Below are 26,412 nucleotides of genomic sequence, written 5' to 3' on the forward strand. Positions count from 1 at the left end.
ACATGGCTCCGATGCACTCCTCTCCTTCCTAACACACTTAAACAACCAACACCCCAGAATCAAATTCACCCTGGAAGAAGAAAAAAACAACTGCCTTCCTTTCTTAGACACACGTTAGTCACTCGCCAGCCTGATGGAACCTTGGTTTTCTCAGTTTATAGAAAACCTACTCATACAGGCAGATACATTCACTAACAATCCATCCCCCCCCCCCTTCACAACAATATGGAGTCATTAAGACACTACACAACAGGGCTAAACTTATCTGTTCAAATGACAATGCCCTAACCCCATTCTCAACACTTTCTCAGCCAATTGCTGCCCCCACCCCAAAAATCCAAAAAATATTTAAACCAGTAAACCACAACCCCCCACAACAAGAATTACTCTAAATCCATCACCATACTCTATATCTGAGGCACCTTGGAAAAAATTACAAAAATCATAAAAAAAAATGACTTAACTTCTTGTTACAGACCATATAAAAAATTGGCATTCCTTATCCGCTCTACTAAAAACCAACCTCCCCCCCCCCCTAAACCTACCTGGTGTATACCAGGTCCCTTGCAGCTGTAAGCTGTCCTACTTTGGACAAACAGGCAGGACAGCAAATATCAGAATTTCAAAACACAAGGACTACATCCAGTTTCACCAATACAGCCACTCTGGTCTTGCTGACCATGCACTGGATACCTGCCATAGAATAAGGTGGAAGAAAGCCACGATAATACACCGTAGTAAATACAAATATGAAAGGCTTTTTATGGAATCAGCTTCAGCCCTAAGAAACAATCCAAATCTCAACAAATTTGGCTGCATGAGACTGCCTCAAATTTGGGAAACCTACATCAGAAGACTTTCAGCCCAATCGCCCAAGAATACCAACATTGCCCGCTAGGGGGTACCATCAGGACTTTAGGAGAAATAATAGCTTCTTGCTTCTTCCTCACTTACTGTTTGTTGTGCCTGTGTATACGTGTCTTGTTCTTAAGTTTATTGAAAATGCCAACGTGACGTTGCCAAAATACTGAAGTATATTAAAATTTATTTTAATGTATATCCTAGTTGACGTTGTAATTTCCTTAAATTATTTAGTAAAAAAAAACTTTATTCATTTATTAAATCATTTATTCACACAATCTTGCTTCTTACCTTGAGCCACTTTCTTTGTTCTTTTCTCAGCTCTGCTAATCTCTTAATGTTTCTGTAATCTTTCAATTTTGCACTTTGTCTTGTTAAGGATTACACAGAAGCAAACTAAGGAAGTGGGGATGTGTCGACATAACAGCCTGTCAGATGAAACTTAATAAATATGACTTGTGACAATACTTATATAAACCAATGTAAACAACAAAGGAGACAAGTGTAATACAAGTGAACTTCTTTAAAAACAATACAAAAATATTGCTAATTACTATGTACACTGAGTGCTAACATAATATCTGATCTCCTTAGTTCTCAGGTGGGAAACCGCTTTGGAATAATTACTTGTCAGGATGAGGTGAGGATTAATGTTCAGAAACCAAAAACAAACTATAGTACTACTCTTTATATAGTAAGGGCAGTTATATTATGCTGGATGTCTTTGGTTCTGAAGGGAGGAGAGAATGTTTAGAATAATCATATGTAAGAAGAGGATTAGATCAATGAACAAGGAAGTGGGGATGCAAATCAGCAAAAAACACTAACATTCTTCAGACTATTATTATTATTATTATTATTATTATTATTATTATTAACATCTGACCTCCATGGAGTAAGAGACTCATCATGGGAGGTACACACTATTGTACACAATGTTCATACAACCGTGCTTTAAACTGATTCAATGTGTCGACATTGACAACACACTCAGGCAATGCATCCCACTCAGCAACCACTCTTCAAAGAACCTTCTCCTCACACTCTCCTTATACAGTTTCCAGTGATGGCCTCCTATTCTATCCCTCCCTCTGCCATTCTATGAAAAATCTCTTTCATGTCAACCTGATAACAACCCCTGACTAGCTTATATATCTCTATCACATCCCCCCCCCACTTCCTCCTATTCACGAGGCTTAGCAACATACATTCTCTCAATCTGTCCTCATACTCCACATTCCAAAGACCACTGACCACCTCTGTGAATCTTCTCTCAACCCTTTCCAGCATATTCTCTTCACCATGAAAACCCAAATCTATGCACAATTATGCATATGAGGACTGGTCAAGGTCTTTTACAATGGCATCATAACCTCTCTATTTCTGAATGTCAGGTCCTCCGCCTCATTGCCATTATCCGATGTGACGTCTTCACAACTTGTGCAATATGGTCCCTGAATTTCAGGTCCTTGTCCACCATCACTCCTAGATCTCTCATCTCCTCTACTTCCTTTAAAGTTTTCCCACCAAGTGTATACTTCGCATCCCATTGTTGCTTACCAAATTTCAAAACCTTACATTTTGCAACATTGAACTGATAATTCCACTTACCTGCCCATTCATGCAATCTATTCAAGTCCTCCTGTAAGACCATAACATCCGCTTTTGACTCGGCATTGCTTTTTCCCAATTTTGCATCACCTGCAAACAGCTGCATATCACTAGTTTAACCCATCCCAATATTATTAACATACATATTGAACAACAATGGTCTCAAAACTGACCCCTGTGGTACACCACTAGTGACCTTCCTCTTTCGGGATATTGCACCCTCATATACAACTTTCTGATACCTATCTCATAGCTAGTCACTAATCCAACTCAGAAGTGTGTTATCCAATCCCATCTGTTTCAATTTATTTACCAGCTTGTCATATAGCAGTCTATCAAAAGCTTTTGCAAAATTCATGTCAATGCTACTGCCAATTCCCTGGAACACTCCCTTAAGCTGCGTGGTGATATGTCATCAAATCCTATCGTCTTATTGACATCAAGTTTATTTATTTCCCAAAATATTTATTAACAACCCCTGACTAGCTTATATGTGCCTATCATATCCCCCACCTTCCTCCTATTCAAGAGGCTTAGCAACATACATCTGCCAAATGTCTTCACAAAGTCAAAAAATATTTCTGTTATATGATTCTTCTTTATACTATTTATTTCCTCAATTGATTACTGAATATCTCAACAATGTCTTCTACAGCAGTTACCATTCTACCACTCTTATCCATTAACATCATCTTACCATTATCATTCTTCCTTCTACTTGTCACATATCTATAAAACTCTCTACTGTTTTTCTTCACCTGATTTGCTAATTTCTGTTGATGCTGCACTTTTGTTTTCTTTACTAACTGAGTCACTCTCCTGACTTGTTCTTTATATTCTTCATATAACTGATTACTACCATTATTCATGTTATACTTCCTCCAAAGTACCTTTTTTTCCAGATTTCATGCTTAAGCTCCACATTTATCCATTTTACACTTATCTTACTCTGCCTTTTGGCCTTCAAAATACATTCACACAGATTAAAAGATGTCAGAATGATCAATTTTTATATGTTATGTTGGAATATTTTTTTTTTTTATTTCGTATGGTGATTCAACGGCTGTGAGCCCCTTTTACAGGGAGGTATGGCACCACCTTAACCCCCCCCACCCTATTTTTTAGCCTGGCTCAGGAGCGGCATAGCTGGCAATTCAGACCTATGGCTGGAGGGATTGTCTTAGATATTCTAGACTGTATCCATATGTGTTCACGGGGCCAGTTTGCCTGTTTGTGGAATGAAAAACCCCAAATAAACTGGGGAGAAAAACCCTGCTGTCCACGCCCAAGACCGGCTAACTTGGCTATGGCTGAGGAAGATCCTTAAGCTCCTCTCGTCGCCAACATGAATCGAACCTAGGATACTCCTTCTCCAGTCATATGGTTGCAAAGCCACTTAAAAGGCAAGATAAACCAGAAAGTTAGATATCATGTAACGCACTGTTTTTTTGTTGTTGTTTTGTTTTTATCACACACAAAACATTTTTGTCCTTGTTCTACTCTAATAATTATTGGAGTCCTGAAGATCAACACTTCACTTATAAGTGCTGATCTCTAACCAGATTATGAAATTCATTTTTCAGCTACAGGCAATCATAAACATTCATGCCTGATGAGTGATTTAAACCTGCAAATTTCTGCTCAAGGATGGACAACATCTCTCAAACCATCAATCTACCGTTACACTATCTCTCTCTCTCAACTTGAACACCAACTTGCAATACAGTAATCTGCCAAATATCTTCAAAAAAGTCTAAAAAATATTTCTGTTATATGATTCATCTTTATTTAGCACATTTGTCATTGTTAAAGAAAAACCATCTTGTTTGTTGACTGACCTTCCCAAAAATTCTTATGCATATCAACCCACTTCTGCATTCCATTCCTAACTGCTCCGATACCTTAATCACAATTGAAATTTTTTTTGTCAACTTATAGTACATTCGTACCGTGGGTGGGATAAGGATGTTTTCTCCTATTTTACTGATTTCATATATATATTTTACCTAGTCCAGAAACCCTGCTCTAGAGGCCCAAACATGAAACTTTTTCAAGCCACATCAGGACTCCAATATGCAGGGCAGTGGTCTCACATTGGCTGATGATATTTATTTCCTGCCTAAAGACAATCACAAACATCCAAGTCAGTGGTGGGATTTGAACCCATAGCCTGTTTGTTGGAGAGTAGATACGCTAACCACCATGACGATGTGTCCCAAAAAAGTAGTATGCTACTATGACTGGGAAACACTTCTTTATAGTAAAGTAAATAAATAAATAAAAATAAAATGAAATAAATTACTTTTTTAACTATAAATGAATATACTTGAAGATCAATATCTATCTCCCTTGATAACTAACCAACAAGGCCAGCTACACACTGATCTATATCACTGGAAACTTCCAGTTATATATTAGTTCTAGTTCTCCTGGCCAGTGCTATATTACTTTCTTTTCATTCCTTTGAGATCCCACGACAAGACTCCAATTAAACAACCAGGTAAAAGACTCAGCAGCTCCTTTGCACATTCTCTAAAAATATACAGTACTATTAAAATGCCTCCATAGCACAGTCAAAAAAAAAAAACAATGCAACATTCAGCACTGGGTTGGAAAACATCTACATTTGATTCTCAGTGATACAAGGAATTTTCAATAAGGGCTTTTTTTTTTTTTTCAACTGTAAATGAGTTAGTCAGTCTTATACATAAGTGGTAAGGGTTGTTCTCCTGGAGGTATTTCCTTCCACAAAACAAGAAAACTGGCCAGAAAATAGCATTCATTATGGTGGCTGTTATTTTCTGTGTGCTAGACAATACTACCTCCATTGTCTAGCACACACACCCAATCCACAATCATTTAATGACTACTTGTTGAACAGCATCATACACTGTTTTGTAGTCTGCTATATTTGTGGCATGCATGTTTCACACCAATTAAACACATGGCAGGTGAGAAATAATATTATGCATGAAATATAAGTGATGGGAAGTGCTGAGCAACTTAATGTGTTTATTATCTTAAGTTTTAGCAATAGCAAAAGTAATGATAAAGAAGCAAATGACAATAGAGAAATATGAGTAACATGACTGAGGGTAAGGAAAACATGTAAAAGGTTATCAATGAATCTAATCCTAAATAGTGTGACTGTAAAAGACGTGGCAGGTCTGACAGATGGCCATGACTGCAAATAAATATTGGGTGAAGGTAGTATGACTGAAGAAAGAAATGGAGGTACACAGAAAGGAAATGGAAAGCATAAAAAATGAGTTTAGAAGGGTGAATAGAGAGAGATTAGGAGACCCAAGACAAGATTAAATGATGTAAAAAGAACAAGAATGAGGAAGAAGAAATATAGAAAATTAAAAAGTAAGAAAGAGAGAGTATGAATGAGAGGAAAGAGAATGGGAGGAATGGGAAAAGAGACAAGAGGAGAGCAATAAAGTGGAAGAGCAAAGAAAGGAAGAAATGAGGGGAGAGGAAAGGAGGAAGACAACAGTGAAAGAGGAAAGGAGCTATAAGGAGTGTAATGGAAAGTGGAGATTCAATGATTCAGGGCATGAAGAGTCAGAGTGAACTGCTCTGACTCTTCACTATCTCTTTTCTCTTAATTGCTATAGTCACACACACACACACACACACACACACACACACACACACACACACACACACACACACACACACACACACACACACGCGCGCGCACATGCACACACTGTTCTTTCCCTAGGACTATGAACCATCTGTGAAGCACTGTGAATCAGATTGCAAAAGACTTGAGATCAATGTTCAGGACATGTACTAAAAAATGTGAAAGGAAAGATGGTAAGCATATCTCAGTATAACAGAAACAAGAAGAGCAGTGATAATGAATGGCATGATAGTAAGAATGTGTACAAAGATAGTGAAAGAGAAGGGGGTGGATGAATTACATGAATGCTTATGGTACATGTGACGACAGTAGAGAGTTGTATGCAGGAGATAAATTGCATATGAACGTAGAAATACATAGGCAATTTGGAAAGGATACGTTCTCTGGGCAAGAGTTGGGGAGCAAGGAAACTACAGCTGGATGGGTGGAAGGTAGCAGAGATGGCCATACATATGGAAACTGCAGCTTGGGAGATGGTAGGCTGTATAATGTACTGTTGAGTTGGGTGGAGTTTGGAGAGGGCAATAACAGGTATGGAATTAATGGGAATACTGATAATCCACTAATTTTCTAGATACAAATGCTAGGAGTATTCAAATTTGCAAGAATAAAGTCATGTATGACTTTGTTCTTGCAAAGGAATGAGTTTATGGCACTGATAGACTTGGGTTGTCCAAAGATTATTGATATTATTGAAATATAACCAACAGAAGATGATGAATTAACAGGAATAGAAGCACACAGCTTATTTCATTAGGACATGAAGCATGAAGAGATGGAGGTGCATTACTTATAAGTGATTAGTTGTGCTCTCTCAGGATAAAGAGCTGATATTTAGTGTCATGATGCCATAGGCCAGGGAACATAGAGAGTGATGAACAGGAAGTATTTAGATGAATTAGTCCAGCAAGTGAACATATGCCCTTCAAATGGAAATGGGTTTGATTCCTATCATGACATTAGGAATTTTTATACAGTGGATTCTCACTACAGAAAATTTGAATGGAACCACAGAAATAGGTTGTTATAGTGGATGTTTGCTACAGAAAAAAGTTTAGTGGTGCCTATGGGGATTTAGGACTTTTTCGTAGTTTGTTATAGTGAGCAAAGTTGATATATGTGTTTGGTACAATAAGCAGGAGATTGTATGAACTTTTCAACTGAAGGGTGAGTTAACTGATCTCATATGGAGGTAACCATATTTTTCTCTCCTAGAAAACTGGATTTTTCCTGCAAACAGCCAGAAAACATGTACCAAAAAAAAAAAAAAACTTGCATAGGAGGGTCTTTTTACAGATGGTGTGGCATAGACTGGCATACTGTGAAGAGTCCAGGGCACTCATCATGAGATGGTAATAATAATAATAATTAATTATTTAATCATGTTGCCAATTAATAATTGATTAATTGGAAATATGACATAAAAACTCTAATATGACATTAATACTTATATACATTAAGAAATTATGAATAAAATATGTGCTTTTTTAATTTTTAATTACGATTTTAAAAAAAAAGCGACGATGGTTGCTTTTTTCTGTCATTGACTTTCTTGCATAATAGAATGAAATTTTGACATTAAAATCTTATTCTATTATTTGCACAATATTACTTATACTGGTATACAATACACTGGCTCATTTTTTATTTTAGAATTTCTTCTTTTAAATGGAATGGAATAATTTCTTTTACATTACACTAGACAATAAATTATATTCTAGTTTTAATCCATTGCCAAAGATTAAGCAAACAAGAGTTTGTGCATGAAGTATCTTCATCAACAGACTACCTCAATCTCAGACTGCTGACTTCACATCAGTTGCCTCAGAATCCCTTAATGCACAGCACACTTCCATTCTACTTGTTTTGATCTTTATTTAAGCCATGAGAGCTAGACCCATGGGGATTCAAAAGATAATGCAGGATAGCACAGCTAAACAGACTGTATGACAGGAAGAAGATGGATACAAGGTTGAAGATGTGATTGCAGCAGTACAAGATGATGGAATGCATAAAGGTGAGGATGAGACAGGTAGGAATGGAAATCAAAGTCAGGATCAGGGAAACAGGAGTGGTCAGACCAAAGAGAGAGTGTGGTATAGCAGCTAGAATAAAGAATGCTGATGCTGTTAGAATGGCCTCAAAGACTTATGTTTGCACACAAATGTAAGGAGTATTTGAAACAAGAGAGCTGAGTTTGTTGCACTGATGGAGTCAGTATGACCAAAGATCATTGAAATAAGTGAAACTTGGTTGTATGAGAAAGATGTGATGTAAGGAATAGAAATGGAAAGATATATAATTTTCCAGAAGCATAGAACTATGAAAAGAGGAGGGAAAGTGCTGTTAATGACTGCAGAGGAACTGTGAACACAAAGTGTGGAAGTTGATAGTTCATGCACAGATTTTGAATCTGTGTGGTGTGAAGTTGAAATAAATAGGTTAGTATATCTGATAGAATGCTATTATAGACCAAGGAATGCAGAGAATACTGATTGAAAAATGTTTAGACAAATTAGTTGGGCACGTAAAAAGAAGCTGATCCTGATGTAAGACTTGAATTACAGGAATATACAATGGAAGGAGGAGATAGTGTACAGGAACAAGGAGAGAGAGAGTTTGTTGAATTTCTGAGAGATAAATATCTTAAGTAGCATGTGAGTGAAGCAACTAGAGGCTTCAATGTTTTGGATTTGTGATAACTTCACAAGATGTAGTTGTTAATGAGGTGTCGACACTGCTGCTGGTTGGTGAGAGTGATCATGAGATGCTTGGGAAGTGGTGAAAGAAGATAAGGTTACTGCGAAAAATGGATATATGTGGAAGTATAAAGTAGGTGACTATAAGAAGCTCTGTAGTTAATTAGCATCAGTACATTGGGTAGATGAGCTGAGCAGAAAAGATATTGACAGTGCATGGAAATTCACAAGGCGGTATCTGACACAAGCAATGTATTTAACTGCATATCATAGGTTAAGCAATTAAACAGAGTAGGAATGAAATGGATAAACAATGAAATCAAGCAAGCAAGCTGTGTTGGAAAGAAAATGCTATGTAGGAGGTACATGAGATAGTGGTGATCATATCCATGAAATGTATAAAGTGCAGCCAAGGAAGGTAACGAGCATGATAAAGAAAGAAAAGGTGCAGTATGAGAGGAGACTGGCTGGTCAGACCAAGGTTAACTGAAGGGAATTTTTCTACTATATTGCAAGCAAGAGAAAGAATAATTATGGGAGGTTGACACTGGTGAATAGTCATGGCAGCAGAATAACAGTTGCAAAGGATATAGTGGAATTATTGAATGAGCACTTTATCAGTGTATATCATACTAGTGTAAATGATGTGGTACAATATATAGAAGGGAGAAATCATATTTTTCACATACAAGCAGTAAAATATGTCGCCATATTAAACTTCAAGTGGAAACATGTGAGAAATATGATTTCTCCCTTCTATATATTGTAAAAGACTGTTCTGCTGCTTGGGTAAAAGTTACTACAAGAATATTTAATTTCTGATATAATGTGCTTTCTAATCAAGGGAAAAAATTACATCTGATCCAGAGTATTTTAATATGATGATATATTTTTTGTATACAAGCAGCAAAACAGTCTGACTTTTGCACTGATTTAGCTTTTATTATCTCCACGAGTCTAGCTCCCACTGATGTAGTCTTGATCACAGTATTCCAGAGGACGCCAATGGTTTAGCTCCTACTCACATGACTGTGATCAAGGTCTTTCACAGAATACTTGCTCCAGGAGTACAGCCTGTTGGCCACTTGGTGGTGCATTTTTTGCATGCTGCTGAATAGTGACAAAGTTTGGAATGGAGCCACTGGTGAGTATTTTGAGTAATGAGTTTATTATTATCCTAACACTTCATAGAGTCACAGAGTCATCATATCATCGTACCAAAAATTAAGGTAACAAATTATATTTTCCAAAAAAGCAATGTTGTTTTTTGCTATTCTTCCTATTTTTATTACTTACTGACTTCTCTTTCTTGGAATGGTTCTCACACAAAGGAAATATTCAGTTTATGAAATTCCTTTTGACTTAGTGGAACATATAAAAAACGGTGTGTCCCATTGGGTGAGTGGTCTTGGAAGGTCTTGGGTGAGTAGGATTTTTCATAATGTGTCAAGTCCTGACTATAGGATACTGTAGCAACTGACATGAAGTCAACAACCTCCTATATATATATATATATATATATATATATATATATATATATATATATATATATATATATATATATATATATATATATATACACAGAAATAATCTAATTATGAAGATACTTCACAAGCAAACTTATTTGCTTAAGTTTGGGTAAAGGATTAAAACAAGACTATAATTTCTTGTCTTTCTATATCTTCTTTTACCACAGTACCTTCCTAATTTCACTACTTCATTTCACTCCTGCTTATGGCTATATAGCTCTCCAAACCCATTAGTATCAGCATCATAGCTTATAAAAAATTATTCCAATTATCAAAGTGGAAATTAACTTACCAGTAACTCCCGAGTTCTTTCCTTAACTACACCCGAGTTTTGATGGGTTTTCGCATTGGAATGCCCTACATAATATAAAATTTAATATTATAACTTTTATATTATTATCAATATCAAAAACATAGAAACATTGTGAAATCTTCAGTGATTACATTCATTTTCTAACTTAAACTCATTCCTCAGCTCTCTCATTCTCTCTCTAGTTACCACACTCTGCAAAAGCATGACAGTCACACATGGTGTTCTTCTCCATCTATGTCCAACTATAAATAATACCATCACCAAATATATACATTTCTATCATATCCCTTATTTCTCATGGCCATCAAACTCTAGATCATATTTCTCAATCTATATGCACAATCAAGAGTCCAGAGTCCTGATATTACCTTAGCCACATATTCTCTAGATCCCTTCGATATCTTCAGTGTAACTATAAACCAAGTGATCAAATCTCTGCATAAATAAATTCTGTCATCTGACCAGTGCTTTATCTAGTAGAACAATAACCTCTTCACTGTAGTAATAATCCTTTGTACTGTCTTCACAATTTTCTTGTAATGTGTGTTGCCTAAATTTCAGCTGCTTATCCACTCTTCCCCTCCCCTCAAGATTTCCTAACACTACATTTTTAACTACAGCTCCACTACTATTATTATTATTCGTGACACCTCCAAGGAGTCTGAGGACTCATCGCGGGAGGAGACCTACTATACAACTGTCTCCACCACTACACCGAACCTCTACTACCAATCATCTCATTCAACGCCATCTACCGCCCACCACCATCACAACTAGTATTTTTTTTCTGTAAATTGCGTGTGTTCTGAAAGGCTGATTTGTCTGTATGCCGGATGAAAAACCCTGCTACCTCCGTATGAGATTGGCTAACTCACCTTCGATTGAAAAAGTCCACATAAAGATTCCTCCCGTCGCAACGAGAATCAAACTTAGGCCTATTCCAATCAAAGGGCGCAATGTACCGTCGTTCTTCCAATTGCACTACGGAGGCATTAAATCTTAAATCTACAAAGGCTTAAGATCTATAACATTTATCTCTTCTGAAATGTAAAATACTACACTAAGCCATGAGAAACTGGTAGCTCCAGTCTACAATGCCGACTTGATTGCTTCTTCCTGTCTAATAAACAGTGGGGTTGCTTAAGGGCCAAAGATAACTGGGAAGAGACCTCTGCATAGCCTTTTAGTGAACAAATGCCTGGGCTTCTGATCTAATGTCCAATTCTTACCTCCTTGTGGTGCACTCTATTAGTAGATCAATCTGGATACTAGATAAACTAGGATGGGCTGGCAATTTCTGGATTTAGCCAACCAAACAGTATAATGGGTTAAATCAAAAGAAAATGATGGTAGAACAAGATGAAATGTCATGCCAGCTGGAGTGTTGCCCAACTAATCATCTGCTGGGCTGCACTGATATTTTCGTCAGGGAACCAGGGCAAAAAGTGAACAGAGGTCTGAAATAAACTTAACATCAGGAGAACTCAAGATAGACACCATCAACAAAAGACATCAAATCGAAAAGAAGTGAAAATGATAGAAGAATTAGAGAAATAATACAATGATACAATTAGTATTACTGAAACAAAGGAGAAAAAAACAGGTGGCATTCTTCTAAATAACAACTACAAGGTGTTATATAGAACCAATAATAATCAGGTAAAGAAAGAGTTACTTATAGTATTCAACACTAAACATGTAGATAAACTTCTTGAATGGCAGGCAATTTCAAATAGACCAAAACGGCAAACATCAAAATGGGGGACTGGAAAATGAGACTTACTGTGCCTATAATCTCACCAATGGCTCTATTATGGAAGAAGCGAGTGAATTTTTTTGAGCAGTTACAGAAGGCATTTGACATAAATAAAAAAGAAAAAGTTGATCCTTGTTGGAGATAGCAGAGTAAGAATGAATACACATATAGAAATGTGTTTGGAAAATTTTGACAAAAGAGCAAAGCTAATAACTGCAAATATCTCCTGGATTTCTGTTCAGGCAATGGACTGGTCATCACTTACACCATGTTCAAAATATAAAGATGTGCATAAATTTGCAGGGAGAGTACACATAAGAAATAAGTCTTATTTCTTGTTAAGAAAAAAATATTGAAAGAGGCCATGGTAGGTACCATGGCTTTATATGCCCTATTTGAATGTTCAATTATCTAGATTTACTAAAAAAAATCAGTATGATGACGTATGTATAAAAAGCTTATAGTTATATGAACCTCAACTCACGCCAATGCTGCATTTTCATAAACTCTTAAATCCCTTCAAAAACTTTTTCATTTACAAACATTATTTGCTTGATTGCTGTACAATAGCAGATATTTATTATCTCTCCTCCCATGTTATACCATCATTCTGTTCAAACAAGCATAATTATTAATTTACGGATCTCAGAACTTGGTTAGAAATAAAGCCACTGATCAAAAATTAGAGCCAACAAATATGAGAAAATTCACAGGAGTAAACAAATGGAATCAATGGCAGCGTCACATTAAAAATAAAGATATATTAAGAAGGAACATAACACTGTCAGCAGTCAAGAACGTCTCATACCACTTTAGGTGAGCAGAGCTATCTTAAGGTGATATGATCACATAAACGAAATGAATGAGGAAAGGTTAATAAAACAGGTATTTTTTGTCAGGATAGCAGGAAAAAACCTAGACCAAGTTCTAGGTGGTTTGATGCAGTTAGATGCACTCTAAAATACCAAATATAAGATTTGACAATATTGCAGTCAGTCCTGACAAACAGCAGATTAATTTGGAAGACTGTTGACAGGAAGATCATGCATATCAAGGATTTAGGCCTAGCATGGCCTGTTCCGGCCTTAGAAGTCATCGTTGAATCTTTTAAGAGGACGTCCTAGTTTTCTTTTTCCTAATGGCTTGTACTTTAAGGCTTGTTTTGATAATCTTTCTATTTTCATTCTTTGAACATGTTCCATCCATTTATGTTTATATTTTTTAATTTTTTCCATTACTGATTCTTGGTTTAATTCTTTCATAATTTCTTCATTTCTTTTGTGATCAAATAGAGTATACCTTGCAGTTTTTCTCATAAACTTGCTGTTATTAATCTTTGTTTGTCTTTTTGTTTTATTGTCCAGATTTCACTTCCATACAATAAGACTGGTAGGACTAATGTATTGTATACTTTTAGTCTGGTTTGTTTTTGAACTAGGTTTGGTTTAAATATAGAATTAATTACACCTGTTATTTTTAAATATTTTGCAATTTTTACGTTTATATCTTTTTCATATGTGATCATACATCCTAGGTAGTTAAATGAATTCACCTGTTCTAAGACCTTGTTATCTATTACTATCTTAGTTCTTGCCTTTAAAGGCCATAGTTTTTGATTTTTCTGTTGATATTATCATACCATATTCTTTGGCTATCTCATTTAGATCTAAAATAGCTTTCTGTAGGTCATCTTCAGAATTTGTAATTATTATTTGGTCATTGGCAAAAAGAAGAGTGTTTAAGTTCACAGTAATCTATCCCAATGGCTTTAACAGGCCTTTAAGGCCCACAACCTTCCAAGCATGCTTGGATTTCGTAACCGAAATACGAGGATAGAATGGTCATTCCTATGCCTCAAGGTATTCTTGGCTGTATCCCTGTGTGTTCAAGGGGCCGGTTTGACTGCTTGCGGGATGAAAAACACCAGTTAAACTGGCGGAAAAAACCCTACTGCCCGCGCCCAAGACCGGCTAACTTAGCTATGCCTGAGGAAGATCTTTCAGCTCCTCACGTCTCCGACGGGAATCGAACCTAGGACACTCCTTCCCCAGGCATATGGTTGCGAAGCGCAAAGCCACTAGGCTAACCGCGCGGACAAGTTCACAGTAAGAGAAAGTTTAATACCTTGATGGAAATTTTTATTCCATTTCATTATTATTTCATTTAGGTAAATATTAAAAAGAGTTACTGAGAGGGGACATCCCTGTCGGACCCCTTGGTTTATCTCTCTTGTATATGATAGCTCATGATTTAATCTTATTTGTATTTGATTATTTTCATATATACTTATGATAGCTTTTAGGATATTATTTGGTTACAGGGTCCCCCCAAGAGGGGGAGCCCTATAACTCCTAGAGAGCGCATCCCCTGGGTGGTGGATAGGGGAGCCCACCATGTATGTATATGTGTGTATGTATATATCGTGGGGTGGTCCAAATATACTGAATAAGGACTTGTGGACCAACATGGCAATAAGGAGCAATCATCTTGATTGAAAGGGAAGTGGCACTCCTGTGGACCCCTAGCTGGATCTATTCTCTTCTTCTTCTTCTTCGAGGAAGATTTATTCACTTTAATCTTTCCTATAAAGCCTCAACAGCCAACTCTACTTATTTTATGACCCTTATGCTATTAGAGTACTCGAGAACAAGGGGTCTTTCCATTTCTGGCCTTACAACTATGTCCCCTCTATAAACCTTTACTATAATTTGACTCTATTCCACTATAATCCACTAATCTACTCTTTCCCCTTCAGTATACCCTATTCCTCCTATGGGTTTAAATTTGGAAGAAGGCTAGTTCAGAAGCCTTAAGGTAGCAGCCCTACCACTGAACTATTCCGTCGTCAGGCTAGTCACCTATCAAGAACATAACTCTACTTTTAAGCTGACAGAAAAAGATAGGAAGATAAAAATAATAATATAATGTAAATCATGTAGTACTATCATAACATCCTGTATAACCATGGACGGTAGTACATATGAAGAATTTGATTATTATTATTATTATTTATTATTATTTTTTAATACTATTTACTGCTGAGTTGAAGCCGTTTAGGCTCTTTTCTTCCAATTTTCTTATATTTATTCTTCACACTGGTGAACTTAAGTTAGTACCATACTGAAGTATCAATACATCTGTTTTTGTAAAGCAAGCTTGACAGGATTAAAAAGACTTCTGGCAAATGTCACAATAAGTTGCAGGATGATCATTTAAGCATGATCCCAAATCAGGTTAGGATCATACTTCAATGATCTTATATTTCAAATGGACTAGATGTGGATAAAAAAAAATAATAATAATTTTTTTTTTTTTAAAAAAGTGAAATATGAGATATCTTGATGTTACCTGGAGGTATTTTCTTATGTATAAACACCACACCTTAACATCCTTAAAAAATTCAAAAATACTTTATAATTCAAAATTTCGTGAATTTAATTCAAAAATCTAGTCACTGATTTATATTATATCAAAATACGGTTGTTACTGTATGGTAATATATAAATATTAACATTACGAAAGCTGAAACAAATGTATCCAGAAATTTGAATGAAAAATACGTTAACAGTGATGTGACTGGAAAAGAAAGGGTTAAGCGTTCAACCTCCCCCCCCCCCCCCAAAAAAAATGCCATCATTTGATGACCTGGTGCCACGGTTTTACCAGTTCGAAGTAGACTGAAAGCGTATAAAAAACTTTACCTTACGGTAGTACTTCAGTGTCACTTAAATTATACAGTACTTAAATTTCGCGCTTATTTATCGCTTAAAAATAAATTACTACAAAAGTATCCGTTTCCTACACTTTCATTTTAACCTAATATTATTCAGAACGAATGTCCTTACCAAGTAATCGGGGTGCAACTAGTTTACGCAGAAAAGATAACATATTTCTAATGTAATAAATAATTAAATATAACAAATCTTTTCTTTTCTTTGTCTTCACAAAAAAAACAGCGACAGCAACAAAAAATGCATCTACAAACAAACGGGCAAAACAGAACCCTAAAACACTGTTACGACTCGCGCATAATCATAGAACCCGAAACATCGTTCCTCCATAGCGACAATGTAAAACAATCAATGAGTAACAAACATATCTCAAAAATCTTAGAGCAACTATTTTTAAGACTCAGCTATCTTTTGAAAACAAAAATACAAAGACACATATTTATGTAAATATAATTTATGCTCTTGATATCTTATTAAGATTAGCATCAGAGCAGGCCCTAGGCATTTATTCTACATTTATTCTATGCTGCCCTTTTTAAATACTATTTAGAGTATCAGAAAAAGGAAATTTTTACAAGAGTCTAAGAGATAAAGGCTCCTTCATCATTTTGGCTCATCATTTTAGTGAAACTCGGAATAGCGCTTTGCTTTGTCTGACAAAATACATGTAGTCAAAATGAATTGGAAGGACATACTAATCATATGAGTATATTAACCAATACGCAAGAGTAATCCTAATTCTGAGATGAAAAACAAATATCATTTCATGACAGCATCTTCTCAAATTAGGACAGTGGAAACCATGTCCAAGGGATTCATTGATTCATGTTGTTCGCCATATATTAGACAATTATCTATGGATGCAATTTCTGCAGCACGACATAGCATACCTTCTTCTACTACTTGGGTCTAAACAACATGCTAATGACACCACAGCAGGTAATACCAAAAATGACGTTTGATGTAGATAATGTATCCTTTGGAATTTAGCTATTGAGTTTCATATGGGACAGTGCAAAATATTGTCACCTGAGGCATTCACTTACATTCCTTAGAAAGAACTGATTTTGCAATTTGGAGTTAACATCGTAGGCCAAGAGCAACCATCAATCTCTAAAATGAAGGTTTCTTATAATAATATCCGGTTCAAACTCTTAGCTTAACAAATACCCAGTTGTACTAGCAAAAGGTGTTAAAAGCATCTTGACACTGAAGAAGGCCATCTTCATTCCATGTATTCCAGAATGGGATATATATATAATGGATCTTGAATGTGGACAGATAACTGAAATTCAGTGCACATATTATAAAAGGGATAAAATGATGAAAAGTATACCTGCTGCACATAGACTATTGTAAGCAGATCTAATTACCTGGATTTTATGAAAATTAGGTTGGAAAGCAATAAAAGAAAAATTGTGATGATATCTTGACTACAGAATAAAGAATCTAAAATAGATTAACTCTGTTGGTTTTAAAATCTTGGTCGAAAGCAGAAAGTAGTTGGGAGGTATGTATTTGGTAATGGCGTAGTATAGAAAATACAAGACATATTTTAATACATGGCAGGGAAAGTAACAAAGAATCGTTCCTAGAAGTTGAGTAGGAATGTTGTGTCAGCAGGAGTCAGACATATCGAGTGGCAGGTTATTAGAAAGATGTGGTAAGAAATAAAAAACACCCTTGTGTGAGTTAACAAGCCTTTCATAATAATTATACATCATGTCCAAAGAAGGCAAATAGTACTAATAACAAAAAGAGTGCATGGCGAATATACACACACTATTGACAGAAGTATTTGGACACCTTGTATGCCATGAAATTCCGGATCCTACCACATGCAGATATTCAGGGAGCGTCTGGGTAAGCTTGGTAATAACTGGATATCAAGATGCTACGTTCAGCTGAACTGACAGACTTTGTCTCAGTATACCGAAATCCACCTTTACTTTTGTCATTTGTAGAAGGAAACTTGATAGTGCTACCACAACAGGAAAATGCTCTGGGAGATCACCGACCGAGATCGAGTAACGCTGTCTCGGAATGTTTAAGCATCCCACATGTCCTTAGCAGCGGACATCACAGTCAACCCAGAAAATACTGCAAGGGCATCTGTCAGCACTACTACTATCCGTTGAGAGTTTCGTGCCTTAGGTTACTTCGACAGAGCTGACACATCCCCCTCCCCCCCACACACACATTCAATGTCAAATGACGTTTGGACTGATGTCTTTCACAGCGTTCTTGGATAGATGATTGGAAAATGGTTCTGTAGGGTGACGAATCACTCTCCAAATTCTTGACTCTGATGGTTATGTTTGGATCTGGAGATTACTCAGGGAACGGTTCCTTTGGAACTGCATCCTTCCAACAGTCAGGTATAGTGGAGGCTCAAGAATGATATAGGATGATTCAGCTGGATGGCCTTGCTCCATTGGTGAACATGCCCAAAAACCATGATTTGATGGCTACCTAGGCATCCCAGACAATTTCATGCTATGGAAGTACCTTTGGCAGTGACCTTTGCATGTTTCTACACGATAGTGTTCCATGAATTGTTGGACTTCTCATCTCAGTCCAGTCCAACGAACATATTTGAGACGAATTAGAACGCCGAATTCGCTCTAGACCCAAACAGCTGTAATCAGAATGGGGTAGCTTTTGAAGAAGGAATGAAAGAATATTCCTGTTGAAACGTATTAGAAATTGGTTGAAAGCATTCCCCAAAGGGTAGCTACCAAATGTAATTAAAACACATTTTTACCACAACTAAGTGTCCGTATACTTTTTTCAACACGATGTAGTTTCCAGTTCTAAATTTTAGCATATATCTTAAGAGCATTTATCTTTAACAGTAACTGATTATTTTTCAGTCAAATATTATTATTATTATTATTATTATTATTATTATTATTATTATTATTATTTCGGGCAACTCCAAGGGGTCGACAGATTCATCGAGGGAGGCCCTAACATCATGTCAAGAACAACTATTCGATATTCACACAGTATATATTATACCTTGCCTTGAACTCATTCACAGTCTTGGCACCCACAACAGACTCTGGCAGCTTATTCCACTCATTCACCACTCTCCACTTAAAAAAACCTAGCTCTGACACTCTTGCTAACCACACCCTTTCCTGGCTTCCATGGATGCCCCCTAGTCCTACCACCACCAGTCCTATTCTCAAAAATATCTTCTGGATTAATCTTATAGAAACCCTTCAGTGATTTGAATGTGTCAGTCATATCACCCCTTTTCTGCATATCAACCAATTTTTGCAACCCACAAATCTTCAACCTGTTCTCATAAGGTTCATTCTACAGACCTGATATCATCTTGTCACTCTCTCTTGATACTCTGCACCTCCTCTCCATCAAGAAGAAACCCTGGCGCCCATATTTGGGCACAGTAGTCTAGATGGGGTGTTATCATGGCTCGATATAGAGGAACAATAACTTGTTTGTATCTGCTTGTTAAAGTTTTTTTCAGCAACCAAGTGATTTGATGAGCTGATTTAGCTTTTGCAATGTGCCCCTAAACTCCAACTCCCTATTCACCAACACTCCCACATCCCTGCCTCATCAATCTCCTGGAGTACGGTTCCACCAATGTGATATACTGCTGCTAATCTTTTCACTCCAAAATGCATAACCTTACGCGTTGCCAAATTAAATTGACATCCATTTTCCCTAGCCCAGTCCAAACTATTCAAATCATCCTGCAAAATTTTGACACCCTGTGCACTCACAATTGCTCCACCCAACTTTGCATCATCAGCAAACAAGTGAACACTTCCTCTCAGATCCTTTCCTATATCGTTAATGAACAAATTGAAAAGTAGTGGTCCAAGAACAGAACCCAGCAGCACACCACTAGTCACAAGCCATCTTTTGGACTCCACTCCTAAATAAACCACTCTCTGGTATCTCTCCATCAACCACCCTCATATCCATCTTACCAGCCCAATATACATCCCCATCTGCTCCAGTTTACTGATTAAAGTTCCATGTGGTATCCTGTCAAACGCCTTGGCAAGGTCTAGTAGAATCACTGTAAACCCATTACCCTTGTCCAGTTCAGCCGTCAGTGTGTTATAAAACGTGAGCAAGTTACTGAGGCATGATCTACCCTTCACAAAATCATGTTGTCCCCCATACAGTATCCCATTTTCATCTATCCAATCCTGTATTCTTCTCTTCACTAATTTCTCCAAGACCTTGACAACGATTCATGTTATGCTAATTGGTCAGTAATTTACAACAGCAGTCTTGGAACTTCCTTGAAATGCAGTGGAACTATTTGCCCCTCTTTCCACCCCCTCGGGACTAACCCAGACCCGAGACTCAAATCAAACAAAATGGTCAAGGGTACTGACAATTCTTTAGCCGCTTCACTTACGACACGAGCTGGTATACTATTTAATCCCACAGATGTATTGACATTGAGATTTTGCAATAGACTACTCACCTCCACTTCATTCACCACAATTCCCATATAATCTATTGGTTCATTCATTTCTGCAATGTCACCACCTGGAAGATATATTCGCGTTAAGTTCTCGCTCAGTAATTCAACTATATCAACTGATTCGGTTACTTCCCTATCATCGGCATTCTTTAAAATCATTCTGCCATATACATTTTTTCTTTTACTTGCAACATATCGAAAAAACTGTTTAGGATTCTCTTTAGCCAGCATGGCCAATGTGCTTTCGTAATCCTTTTTTGCTTTTCTTACAACACTCATTACCCTTCTAGCCTTCGCTTTATACCGTTCATGTGCCTGCCGGTCATCTTTCTCCTTAAATTCCCTCCATAGTTTTTTTTTTTTTTTTTTTTGCAGCTCAAGCTTAATGGTGTTATTCATCCATTTAACCCCTACTTGATTTATAATTCGGATTCTAGGTATACAGTCAGGCATTTCTTCATGCAAACACTTCTTAACCGCCTCCCATGCACTATCAACATCTAGCCCTTGCAGTTGTACATGCCATGGCACTGAACCAATCAATATCCTGAGCGTGTCATACTTACCAGCCCGATAATTCCATATGTACCCTGTCTTAATTGTAAATTCCACACCTTTAGCCAGCTCCCTAGTCAAGACCCTATGATCATTCTCACCAATTGGTGGCAATGTGGTCATATTCGTTACAGCCAAATTCTCAGATGGAATTACTAGGTCAAGCACTCTCTGACCCCTGGTATTTTCCATTACGTGCTGTCGCAGATAGTTATCTCTTAATAACTGCATAAAATCCAATTCCTTCCTCCCATGTGTCCTCTCCTCCTTTCAGTGAATGTTACCATAGTTGAAATCTCCCATAATAATTACTCTCCTTCCACTCATTTCTTCTATTTGCTTATGCATACTATCTCCACCATCTATTCCATCACCTGGTCTATAGCAGCACCCAACTGTATATTTTGTTCTGCTAGTTTCAATCTCACACCAAATAGCCTCAAATGTGCTCTTTTCTGGATCCTGCAGTTCCACTTCTATTCTTCTTGGCTGTAGCTCATCAGCTATCATCAATAACACTCCTCCCCCATTTTATTCTCCCTGTCACTCCTGAACACACCATACCTCTCACATCCAATCCCACTAGTTGTGTCATCTTGTGTCAGCCATGTTTCACTAATGCCAATAACCTGTGGTCTGGAAGTGCCAACCCAGGCCAAAAATTCTTCCTTGTTGTTCCTAATACTTCTGGCATTTATATACAAAAATTGCAGAAGCCGATTTGTCCCATCCCTATTTTGATGCTTTATACTAACTGTCCCATTCTGATTCGTGGTCTTTCCTACTCGCTTGGGCATATTACACACATTCACATACTCAACTGTCTCCCTAAAATCTGCATATCAATTCCCCCCCCCCCCCAATAACTCTAGTTTCCCTGATTCTGCACATTCACTTCCAAAATGTGATCCAAATATGACCCAGACTTCATCAAGAAGCCTTCGAAGGTTCAAGATATATGATCCAAAATAGTCTAGGAGGATATTTTCGAACAGAAAATTGTAACAAATTGTTTCAGTAAAATGGAAATGATATAAGAGTTAAGTATATAAGGGTTAAATTTAGTGGGCTTTGTGTTCGAATCTCATTATGACAAAGATGCCTGCACAGTTCTTAATAGTTGATGCTTTTTGTTTTCCATCACTTCACTCAGTTATTTATTTACTTACCGGAATCGATAAGTATCAGCACATCCACATCAAGTATAACCAGTTTTCAAACATTATCGACCCCAATAACATGTATATGTTATGAAATCCCAATGCTTATGATGATTACATAATCTAAAGTTGGTTGGACTGCTTTAAGTGAATTAGATTCCATTAAACTTCCATAGAAAAGATATTAATCAGGCGATTAGAAAAAAAAATTTAACCTAAGAGTATGTAAATAATCTCACAGGGTGTCGTAGCAGAAGCGCTCACGTCGCGACCCTTGTCGGTTTGTTTACAAGCAACGAATACCAGCGATCTACAGTATAGCATAGTACAGTACAGTCTTCTCTAGTTTTCTACAGTTTTATAGTGCTACTAGCATCTTCTTTATCAGAGACACAAGGACTAAAACTCAACGGCCCTTATGTAGGCTGACCATATTTCCTTCAGACAAAAACGGGACATTGGGATGGCAAAAACGGGACGGGGGTTATGTAATATTCTGTATTCATGAAAAAAGTAAGACGATAATAAAAGTTTTATGGCATAAACATATTGAGCTTACCATTGTTCTTTAGTGACAGAACCCATACAAACATTTAAGTAGATGTAGAGGGAAGCTCTATTTCACCACGATCGTACCATGAATATTTCTCCGATGAAGTTATCTTACGCAGATAATTTCAGTCTTCCAACACCTTATCATAAAACTTCTCAAACTCTATGACTCAATTTTGTCTTACAACTAACATAGCCCTCATTGTCTCAGCACTTAATCTAGATTTCTCCTTTGACCACATACTGTTCATAACAGAAAATATTCTCTCAGCTGGTGCTGTATACTTCAAGGAAGACAAAGAATAAAGTCTACAATATTACAAAAGTCTTGAAGGTCTAGGCGTGTTTCGCTCATTTCAGAAAAAAATCTGTACTTTTGTTCCATCACTACACAGCTTGTCCACTTAAAGAAATTTGAATTCTTTCTGGAAGTCGTCATCAAAACTGCAGTTTCGCCTATTTGACATTGCAAGGATAGACTAAAATCTTTAAAAAATAAGACTTAAAACTTTTAAAAAATATGAAATTTAAACCGCCGGCATTGAATAACAAAGTCATCGGTTAGCTTACAGGCAAAACAAAACTAACGCTACAGCAGAACAGACGCTGCGGCTGAGACGCGTAAGTGTTGCCAAAATGTATTTATTATTTTCTTTGCATAAATCACTGCACATATCGATATTCAGTATCGAACAATGCGACTTCATGGTTATACAAATTACTTGTATCCATGATATCGGTATACGATTATAGATTATGAATAATAATTTATGATTGAAAAATATTAAAGTGTATTTATAATTTTTAAAAACGGGACAAAATTGACATTTTTAGTAAAACGACGGGACAGCCAGGAAATGTGACAAAAACGGTATATGGGTAGTCCCGTTCAAAACGGTACGTATGGTCAGCCTACCCTTATGGGGACGAACCCTGACAATCATCTCACACAATATACAGGGCCTCTCCTCTGTAAAAGAAGATCTTATTGCAAAAATGTGTAAGAACAAAAATGTGATACTTTATGTCTACAGGAGACACACAAAGGACCTCGACATGCCAGATCTAAAATTGCTGGAATGAAACTCATAAAAGAAATATCACATGAAAAGTATGGTAGTGCTATTTTCACTCAGCAGGAGCTCCAGGTTACAGAATGCCTACCCACAAACCGAAATAACAGAAATCCTAGGAATAGATCTGGGAAACATCAGTGTTTTCTCAGTATAACCTTTGCTTTTGGAATGTCCCAGTATTTGACACAAAGGAAATCTGCTATTATTATTATAGGTTGTGTGCTATGACTTTAACAATCATAGCACACAACGGGGTTATAGTGAAACAAATCAGGATGGGGTTAGTTGAACAGTGTGCTGAAAGCAATAAATTAGTCTTATACACGATCCTAAACAGCCATCATCATTTAACAGTGGAGGGTGGAAAAGAGGTTATAACCCAGACTTTGGATTTGTTAGTAATAGAATAGCTAATCTGTGCACTAAACAGGTACTTGCAGCAATCCCAAGTTCACAACATAGACCAGTAATACTGCAAATTTTCCGTCGAGTCCGACTTAGGAGATCCACTTAAAAGACGATTTAATTTTAAAAAAGCTAACCGGGAACAATTTTCAAGAGAATTAGACATAAAGTTGTCCAACATTTCACCCAGACCAGAAAATTATGGAAAGTTCATCAAAGCTATTAGACGGTCTACTACCAGGCACATCCCAAGAGGTTGTAGAACATATTATATTCCAAGTTTTACGGAACACATCATGAAAATATATGAAAAATATTGTGACTTATATGATAAAGATCCATTTACACCAGAAACAATTGACACAGAAGAGAAACTTATAACAGTACTGTCTGAAGAAAGAAGTCGACAATGGGCAGAGAAAATTAAAAGCTTAGATATGAAACATAGTAGCAGGAAAGCCTAGCTCTTACTCAAATAATTATCTGGTGACCTCACAACAGCAGTAACCAAAGTTAATATAAATGCAAACCAAATTGCAACTCAGCTATCTCTGAATGGTAAACCAAGTACCGAAGGAAAAAATAACTAAAAATTACATTAAAAAAGGTTGGCATTCAGAAAATAATCTCTTCAAAGCAGCATTTACTAAAGAGGACCTAGGTACTTGCAGAAAATGCCCTGAAAGGCCTTAAAACTAGGAAAAGCTGCCGGTTTCTGATATATAATATCAGAAACGAGATATTAAGGAATCTGGGGAGAAAAGGCAACAGAGTGGTTGTTAGAATTTTTTAACTTTTGTTGGAAATTTGCTAAAATACCCAGCATATGGAGGCAAACGAAAGTAACACCTATTTTGAAACTGGGTAAACCTGCTGAGGATCCGAAGAGCTACAGGCCTATAACTCTCCTATGGACATCACTGAAGCTGTATGAGAGGTTAATCTTGAACAGACTAAGTCCAGAAATAGAGAAAGTGATTATAAAAGAACAGGCAGATTTATACCAGGAAGATCATGAACTGGACAAATATTAAACTTAACACAGTTTATTGAGGATTGTTTTGAAAGAGGGTTAGCAAATGGTGCTGTATTTATAGAATTAACAGCAGCATATGACACATTAAATCTTAGAAAGATGATAGTCAAATTTTACAGCATGACAAACAGCTATCGTTTAGTGTAGGTATTCAGATCACTGCTATTCTGCAGGAGATCTTTGTTGATTTTCATGGAAAAAAGAGCAGATGGCGTATCCAGGAAAATGATCTACCTCAGGGAAGTGTGCTCTCTCTCTCCCCTCCTCTGCAATATATATACTAACGACTAACCTATAAACCCAAACTCAAGAACCTTCTTATATGCAGATGACCAGGAAATAGCTTATCAAGCAAAATCCTGTAATAACACTGAGAAGCAGCACACACGAGAACTAGAAATCCTTATAGTTTGCTATAAGGAAAACCAACTGAAACCAAATCCCATTAAAAACTCAAATGTGTCTTTTCAATCTCAATAATAGAGAGGCAAGGAGAGAGTTGAATATAGAATGGAACGGTGTGAAATTGGTCAATTATCGAAATCCAACTTACCTAGGTGTCACACTAGACAGGACCTTAAATTATAAGCGACACATAGAGAAGACATTTGCTAAAATTCAAACACGATATCCTGCGCCGATTAACATCATCTAGGTGGGGAGCAAGTCCACAAGTACTGCGCACCTCTGCACTGGCACTTTGCTTTTCGGCAGCCGAGTATGCTAGCCCTGTTTGGAAAAGATCATCACATGTCAAAATTATTGACAAGGTTCTTAAAAAACGTCGGCACATTACCAGCTGCCTTAAGCCTACAAAAATTGACCATCTGTAACCACTGTCTGGTATTGCACCTCCTCACCAGAAAGACTACACAGAGTAGATATTAGCGGAAACAACAACTAAATGATGAACAGCATCCTTTTTATGGACATGTTGAGGTACATAAGAGGCTAAGATCAAGGAAAACTTTTATTCACTCAGTGGACCCATTGGTTAATTCC

The 26,412-nt window shown here is 36.8% G+C and overlaps 1 protein-coding gene across 5 annotated transcripts in view; it reads right to left on the reverse strand.

Annotated features, from left to right (window-relative positions):
- LOC150097972 (transmembrane protein 33-like) overlaps nt 1–16,441 on the reverse strand; it is a 229,437-nt gene extending 212,996 nt beyond the window's left edge. For 2 of the 5 annotated variants that reach the window (XM_090406442.1, XM_090406441.1), the window contains exons 1-2: nt 16,267–16,441; nt 10,645–10,709 (exon numbers count right to left, since the gene is read on the reverse strand). In XM_090406442.1, the coding sequence (XP_090262568.1) occupies nt 10,645–10,709; nt 16,267–16,309 (108 nt within the window). In that variant the 5' untranslated portion in view covers nt 16,310–16,441. Of the gene's footprint in view, nt 1–1,152; nt 1,290–10,644; nt 10,710–15,769; nt 15,983–16,122; nt 16,213–16,266 lie in introns of those variants that run through there. The other 3 variants (XM_090406445.1, XM_090406444.1, XM_090406443.1) reach the window with 3 other exon arrangements.
- Nucleotides 16,442–26,412: the final 9,971 nt, after the last annotated feature.

This window comes from Typopeltis vanoorti, chromosome 16 (assembly GCF_054136105.1).
Source record: "Typopeltis vanoorti isolate ZY-2024b chromosome 16, IOZ_Tvanoo_1.0, whole genome shotgun sequence".
Lineage (NCBI taxonomy): Eukaryota > Metazoa > Arthropoda > Arachnida > Uropygi > Thelyphonidae > Typopeltis > Typopeltis vanoorti.